Consider the following 8,735-nt stretch of genomic DNA (forward strand, 5'->3'; position numbering starts at 1 on the left):
GTCAGATCTGATTTGACGGTACACGCGCGCGCGCACACACACACACACAAATCTAAAAAGGTTCTAAAATATAGAGGGTATTAATAATAATTATTACTATTTAAAAATTAAGACTGGCAAAAACTGGTAACTTCTGACATTGGATTCTATCTACTTTAGTGTATGCTTAAGCATTGCCATAATTCAGTGAAAAAATGATACAGCTTCCTTTCTGATATGGAAACACATACATCCACTTCATAAACAACATATCTTTGGAAACTATGAACTTTGCTAAATGTCGATAGTTACAGAAAGGCTTTAGATATTTTGTTCCTAGGGTCACTATGAGTTGTGCTTGACTCTATGGCAATCAACAACAACAACATATCTAAACGCAATCAGTATTAACATTTTATTTCCTTTAGTCTTCCCCTTAACCCACCCAATGCATTTATTAGTATATTTGGAAGTATTTTCCTTTAATATTTCCTTATTGATTAAAAATGACTTGTATGTAAAATCATATTTACTAATCGAAAGTCATTCTGAGAAAGGCGGGGTTGGAAGGGTTGAGTTAAAATACTCTCTAAACAAATTACAGAACACATAAGTAGATTAACATTTCCAAAAATTCAGATTTTAATGAGTTGGGTTTTATTGGCAACTATGAAGTTTCTCTGGCTCATGATTGTTCCTGCTTAAAGCAGCAGATAACAATGGAGCACTCTAGAACTTAGTTACTGCTGCTGCTTTAAAGAGGTAGCTCTGCTAGTGCAGCAGGATACATATTCAGCTGCTAATGGAAAGGCCCGCGGTTTGAACTCACAGTCTTGAAAACAGTGTAGCAGTGCTACTATGTCCTAAAGGGTAACTAGGAGTCAGAACCAGCTCGATGAGAATGGGTATGGATATTGGGTTTTGGTCAACATATCAATTTATATATAAGCAAGTCTCATTTCAGAAGTCTTATGGAACGATGGATAGACAGTGCAGGAGAAAGACCTTGGATGAAATGGATTGATACAGTAACTGGGGTAATGGGGGGTTGGTTTACCAGACTTAATGAGACTGGCTCAGGACAGTGCAGGGTTCAGTGCTGCTGTACATAGGGTCACTATGGGTTGCAGGCTACTCAATGGCACATAACAACAACAACAACGTTAACTTTAATAAGGTAACTTAACAAAGTCTTGTTAAACAAGCATTGATATGTGTTCTAAATAGGTAATGGAGTCTTGTAGTTTAAGATGTTTATTTAACAACCTTCAAAATTCAAGTTTAAATACAGAAGTACTAACCTCTGCCCAGGCTTTTAGCACAGCTAAGATCTCCATCGTAGAGGCACTTTCATTATATAAATTACTTAGAGCTTCTTTTCCAGCTTGTATTTTTGTCAGTGAAGAAACAAGCAAATGATGAACTCTTCGGAGATCATTAAGGTCACTTACAACTCCACTTACTATCCAGGCACTGCACACCTGGTTTTTAGAAAAAAATCAAAGGTTAAATCTCAAAAAGTATAAATATCCCCCATGTGAGTTCTGCAGAGGTCACACATATCATAGAAATCTAGTCACTGATCTTAAATGATGTAGTAATAGTGGGCATGTAGATCAATGGTGATTAATTTTTTAAGACAATCTATGGGAATGATTGTGAAGGGGGGACAAAAAGGTGATGGAGGGAATATACAGAGTTACTATACCATAAAAAATTGGCTAACACTAAAATATTTCAAGAAGTACTTTAGGATCAAGAGCCAATGGTAATGAAGGAAGAAGTTGAAGCTGCCCTGAAGGCATATTCCAAAATTAAGGGGAAAACAGGCAGACATGTATTGGTGATGGAAATTTAAACTCATATACAGCAATTCAATTTTGGGTACTATATATAGTACCTATGGGAGCTTTCATCAGTAAAGTGACTGATGTATGTCATTCATTCTAGAACTTTTTATAGTATCAAAAGACAGAACAACCCATATGCATATTAACACGTCGCCGCACACTTTTAAAGTGATGACTGCTTAGAAACACATTTGCCGTCATTTGAGGCAGAGAATTGATTAAATCCATATGCTAGATTGTTATGTGATTCTAAGGAAGAAAGAGAAAGTTCTCTAAATCTGGAAAGAAAACAAAAAGGTGATGCTGAGATCAATGTTTAACAGTTATAATAAAAATAAAGGAGCTCAGTGGCACTGACAGCTCAGTGGTACAATAAGCTATTTCACAAGGGAAAAGACTCTAGGGATCCATTCTAATGACGACTACCAAAAAACCAAAATCTGTTGCCATCAAGTCAATTCCAACTTCTAGAGACCCTATAGAAGAGAGTATAGGGTTTATGTATATGTTTCATAGGGTTTCTAAGACTGTAAATCTTTACAGAAGACTCACAGAAGCAGCCTGCTTTCTACTTCTCCCACAGTGAGCCTAGGAAGCCTTATGGGCTATCAATCTGCTGACGAGATTTGCTATGAGTTGGGATTAATTTTATAGTTATTAATAACTATAAACACTAACTGGAGAATTGTTTCCTCAGAGAAGATTATTTTATTTCTTAGAAGAATGGACCTTTTTGTCAATTTACCTGACATGCTTTGGCAATGACATCAGGTGGTGTGTCTGAAGTGAAGGCTGGTCTAAGAGCTGCTCCCACCTGGCGAAATAAATCACACAGGACATATCAAGCAACAATAAATAAGACAGCACACATTCTTTCCTTTTAAATGTTATTTTAAAATAAGCTGTTTGTACTAGGCATAGTTTTAGCCTTTCCAGTCTACCTGTCCCCTTTAGATAACAGCATTCCAACTTTGATGCTATATGGCTAGTATAACTGCCTGGCTCCTGTAATACTAGTGAAAGTTCCCCTCAGAACTTTTTCTGGAAGTATTGGGGAAAGAAACACTATCATTTATAAGATACTGAATGATCAAGGAGCCACCTTTATAGTACTTGGAAAGAACAAGCATGAGAATGAATTTAAAAAGAAACCATTAACAAGAGATTTGGACAAGAACTGTCCTATTTGGTTAAATGAGCTGAACTGTGTTTCTATCACAGGTCACTGTAGGAGATCTAAAAAATTTAAGAGAGCTTTCATTAGCTTAGTTCAGTTATAACATTTATTCTCATATGACAGTTCTCTGTGGCGTTGGCTCTCTCCCTAAGCATACTTTGGCCATACCTTCTAGGAAGTGACTGATGGCTAACCAATTGGGAATGTGATTTCTCAACTGTGAGCAACCAGAAATTCTGCTGAATTATAATGAGAAGTATCTTTGAATAGATGCTCCTAGATTATGAGGCAGGTGATGATTTTGTTATCATTCTTGCTTTTTCGACATTATTCAATGTACCAGTCAAAACACAGTTAAAAAGATTATTGAATCAATAACAAAAACCCGAGTCCCCACAAAATTAAGTAGCATACACAAAATATCATATTCTTGGGATATTTATGTGGAGCTAACTAAATATGCATACCCGCTAATAGTGCTATTTAACAATTTATTGTATTTACTTATTCAGATATCTGTAAAAGACTTTATTACTAAAGTTGTTTATTCTCTTAAATTACCAAAAAAAGGTTTTAATTATGGAAATTAAGCATTAAAGCTATAAAAGCTATATTTTATGTATCACTTTGCTTTCAAGTTTTGAAAACTTTAGCGGCCATATTTCATCTTTAAACACATACATTTTTGTACAGAATATTGCATATTCTTATTCTACTTGTGTTATGTTAGCAGAGATATATGCATGCTTGTTTATAAATTAAGAGGAGATATGCCAATTAGTTTCACAGATGCTTTATTCAGGTATCTAATAATAGAATTCTCTAACAGAAAGTGCTTACATTGGCTTGATACTGTTCTAGAATCACATGACCTGGAAATTCTGGTTCTGGAATAGTTGCAAATCGTCGAATAACAACTAACAGTGTTTCAAGGCCAGAAAGACGGAGCTGGTCACTGTGATCTGTGGCAGCCATAAAAGCCATGCGAATTAAGTCGGCAAGATGTAGCACCAAAAAGTCATCTACAAGATTAAAAAGGACTTATCAAGAAAAAGAATAAACTAGAACGGATGTTGACAACTTTTTCACTTTTAATAACATGAACTTTAAATACTTTTGATTTACTGTTTCTTTGTTTTTAAGCTGGTATTCTTTTCTTAATTGAGATTTTAGTGAGAGTTTATAAAGAACTTGGATTTCCATTCATTCATTGTTGCACATTTTCCTCTCTACCCTCCCCGATTTACTGTTTCTTAAATACACAGACTTTGCAGTTGAACTTACTGAATATCAGTCCTTTAATGTACTATACCACTCCAAATATTCACACAAAAGAAAACAATACTCCATTATTTATAATTCTTTTAAAAACTCAGAATCTTTTGAAAGCATGCTAATAGTATTCTCAATGCAAATTTTGTTCAAACTTCCTGATATTATTAGATGGTACTTTTATTTTTTATGTCTTGAAACAAGTTCATTCTAGTAACTCTCTGTTGAGAAACAGCCTGAGTTCTAAGAATAAGGTATACTGTATAAAGTATTTGAGGGCTATAGTTTCAGACAGTTGCCTGTCTTTTGTTAATCAGTGGGTTTGGCCATTTTTAGAAATTTGAGTTTTCTTTTATAGTTTTCTCTCATTTGATTCTAGATATTCTCTTGTGTCCCTGATCAAAATAACCGATAGCAGTACTGGGACTATCTAGTTCTGGTCTCAGTTTGGAGCAGGCGGTGGTTAGTGTAGACTACTAGTCTTGTGGACTTGTCTCTTCATGGAGCCTTTGATTTTCTTCAATCTTATTCCAAACAGAGACAAATAATTTTAGGTGGCCACCTATAAGTTTTTAAGATTCCAAATGCTATTGACCAAACCAGAAAATATAATACTGTCTTTGTGAACTAACTTAGGCCAAGTGACTACAACTGTTCCCTGATACTGTGGTTCAAAGCCTCCTTATCACTCCAGTTGTGCCAATATGCTTTTATATCTGTGTAATCTATGTGATTTATTACAGATTCAGTACACACAAACTCATGTATGACTTCAGATACACCTTTACATGGAAGTGCATCCATTCACTTAAGGCAAAGCACATTTAGCTGTGATCCTATAATAAAATATTTAGGGGTATTACTAATCTATGTCTGGAATGTATTTGAGACTAACTGTAAGAATAGACTTCTAAACAAATAAAAAAAAACAATAATAAAAAAAAAGAATAGACTTCTATTTCACACTGAAGAAATGAACTCACCCTGTGACTATGTTTAATAGTTTAACAGTAATCGGTAACTACCTATGATATAGTAATGCTTTACCTATCACAGTATCTAGCACAGTGTGCATCATGAGTGAGACTCAAGAAATGCTTGCTTGAAAATAACTAAAACAAAGATAAATAATTTATACTCTCATACTGGAAACAGCTTGTTTTGCTTTACAATTCCTTTGTCCTGTAAAGAATATTTCTAAGGAATTTAGACACATTCTTCAATATATGTGCTTAATAAAAAAAATTAGACATCAAACTATAAACACAACATTTATTTCAGTGAAAATAATAAAGCTTAATATAAGACTGTAAAATGATCTTAAATTAGGTTTGATTTGCATTAAGAAACTGCAAATATGTTTTAGTAATATCCATGGAAAAAACCCAACCCAGGCAAAAAATGCTACATTTTAATTAAAAAACAGGGATCCACATGATCATATCAATGATACAGAAAAGGCATTTGACAAAATTTATCACCATCTCCTGACAAAAATACTCAACAAAATGGGAATATGCAAAACAGGGAAATTTCTCAAAAAACCAAAAGCATATAAACAAACCAATGGCTAATACTGCTTTCAATGGACAGAGACTGAAGGCATTCCCCTTGTGAAGGAGAAGTTGACAAGAATGCCCTTTATCACCATTCCTGTTCAATACTGTGTTGGAAGGTGTAGCCAAGAGCAGTAAGACAACAAAAGGTATCTATATTGGCAAAGAGGAAGTTGAACTATATTTGTGATAATAAAACGTATATACCAAAGAATCAGAAAGAAAATGATCAGAAATGCAATCACATGACCCACTATGCTAACCAGGACAATCTGAAGAGGAAATGTGTCATGCTCATCATTAAAAAGAGTATTTCAAGATCTATACTGAAGTGCAATGCTGTTAGTGACAGGATAATATCCATACACAAACAAGGAAGAACTGTTAATGTAACTGTCCAAATATATGCACCAACCACAAAAACCAAAGATGAAGAAGCTGAAGATTTCTACAGACTTCTGTAGTCTGAAATTAATTAAACATGCAATCAAGACATATTAATAATAATAACTAGTGAACGAAATGAAAAAGTTGGAAACAAAAGGGGATGGTAGTTGGAAATATGGTCTTGATGACAGAAATGAGGTTGGAATTTTATACAACTCATGATTTTATTTTTCATTGCAAATAATCTTTTTTAAGAAAAATCCATAAACACTTACTATATACATTCATTTCACCTGCTGGAATACACAGGAACCAGACTGACTACATCTGTGGAAAGAGATGATGGAAAAGCTTAATATCACAGTCAAAACAAGGCTAGGAGCCGACTGTGGAACAGACCATCAATTACTCATATGCAAGTTCAAGTTGAAGCTGAAGAAAAGGAAATCAAGTCCATAAAAGCAAAAATATGACCTTGAGTTTATCCCAACTGAATTAAAAACCTGTCTAAAGAGAAATCTGATGCAATGAAGTGAACACTAATGACAGAAGACCACATGAATTGGGAAGGACATCATCCATGAAGCAATTCTTAGAAATAAATCTAAGCAGAGATAAAAAAAAAGATGTATACAAAGATAACCACAAAACACTACTAAAAGAAACCTAAAGAGGCCAATAAAAATGGAAAAACAAATGATGTTCATGATTGGAAGATTTAACATCATGAAAATGACAAACTACCAAAAACAATCTACAGATAGAATACTGATCCAGAGATCATCATCATTCTTTAAGGAAACACTAACTTTATATAGAAGAGAAACTATGGTACATTCAATAACATACAGCCCTAAGGAACAATTATTTTTTAAAAATTATATAACACGGGAGAGTCTAGAGAGCATTATGTTCAACGAACTATCTCAGTCTTATAAGGACAAATACTGCATAAGACCATTATTGTAAAAACAGAATTACTATTAAGATGTGTTTAAATGTCCAAAAAGGGAAGGGGAAGGACAGAAAGTGGTGTTAAAGGGAGTGGCTGGAAATAACTAGGACTGCAGAGGATGGTTGGAAGATTGTGGTTGGGGAGAGTGTGGTAGTGTAGTCATGAAGGAATAGGAAAGATTCATTGGGGACTTAAAAAGCTGGTGTAATAAAAGGCATAGATCAAAAGTAATTAATTATGGAATATACAATGTGTATGAATCATTGTATGAAAAACTGTTTAAAACAGAATATGCAAAAAAAATTTAAAAAACCCCCACAAAGCACATGAAACAATGTATACAAATTACTGTATACAATAAAAAAATAATACAAAGAAAAAGAAAGTATAATGCCCATTAAAGAAAAGAAAAAAAGCCTCAACTCAACAAGAAAAAGACAAACCAAAGGTACAAAATAATGGGCAGAGGGCGTGCAAAGACATTTTACCAAAGAAGACATTCAGATATCAACAAACAAATGAAGAAATGATCATGATCATTAGCTATTCTTGTTAAGTGGTACTAAGTAAAGAAAGACTCATAGAAGCCCTATGAACAAAGGGCTAAAGTGCCATCCTTGCTCAAGCCTACTGCAGCAGGCACACCATCAATCCATCTGTTTGGAAGGCCTTCCTCTTTTCACGTATCCTCCATCTTACTAAGTATGATGTTTCTCTCCAAGGATTAGCCCCTCCTAAGAACATGCCTGAAGTATGTGAGACAAAGCATTAGTATCATTTTTGCCTCCAAGGAGCACTTTAGTTGTACTTTCTCCAAAATATATCAGTTCGTTCTTTTGACAGTTCACATTCATTACTCTTCTCCAAAACAACTCAAAGGCATCAATTCAATTCTTAGACAGCTCTCAGATATATAGGTAGTGTCTGAAAAGACCAATACCGGAATCATGTGTACCTTAGTCTCCAAACTGACATCACTGCTCCTCAGTAATTCAGAGAGGTTCCTATGCATAATGTCTCTAGATATCCTGATTGCTGGTACAAACTGTGTTGGTTTATGGATCCAAGTAAAATGAAGTTGGCAGTCTCAAACTTTCCTCCATTATCATGATGTTGCTTGATGTCTAGTGGTAAGAATTTTTTTGTTTTCTTCATGTTGAGATGTAATCCATACTGAAGGCTGTCATCTTTGATCTTCTGCAATATGCACTTCAAGTCCTCCTCACTTTCAGCAAGCAAGATTGTGCTATCTGCATAACACAGGTTGCTGATGAGTCTTCCTCCTATCCTGATGTCACATTTCTCTTCATAAAGTCTAGCTTCTTGAATGACTTGCTCAGTATACAGATTGAATAGGTATGGAGATAGATCAGAACCCTGACACATATCTTTCTGATTTTAAACCATGTACTGTTTGCCCTGTTATGTTGAGACAATTGCCTCTTGATGTGGGTATAAGTTTCCTAGTATGAGCACAATGAAGTATTTTGGGATTCCCTTCTTCTCAATATTAGCCATAATTTGTTATGCTTGTTGTTGTTGTTATGTGCCGTCGAGTC

The 8,735-nt window shown here is 34.6% G+C and overlaps 1 protein-coding gene across 2 annotated transcripts in view; it reads right to left on the reverse strand.

The window, feature by feature from the left end:
* Positions 1-8,735, reverse strand: part of HEATR5A (HEAT repeat containing 5A) — a 154,937-nt gene that overhangs the window by 31,647 nt on the left and 114,555 nt on the right. For both annotated transcript variants that reach the window (XM_006889975.1, XM_006889976.1), the window contains 3 exons: positions 3,847-4,028; positions 2,575-2,643; positions 1,281-1,460 (listed from right to left, as the gene is read on the reverse strand). In XM_006889975.1, coding sequence (XP_006890037.1) covers positions 1,281-1,460; positions 2,575-2,643; positions 3,847-4,028 — 431 coding nt within the window. The remainder of the gene's footprint in view (positions 1-1,280; positions 1,461-2,574; positions 2,644-3,846; positions 4,029-8,735) is intronic.

Source organism: Elephantulus edwardii, unplaced genomic scaffold, assembly GCF_000299155.1.
Source record: "Elephantulus edwardii isolate Elephantulus edwardi_28Jun2011 unplaced genomic scaffold, EleEdw1.0 scaffold00084, whole genome shotgun sequence".
NCBI classification, from domain to species: Eukaryota; Metazoa; Chordata; class Mammalia; order Macroscelidea; family Macroscelididae; genus Elephantulus; species Elephantulus edwardii.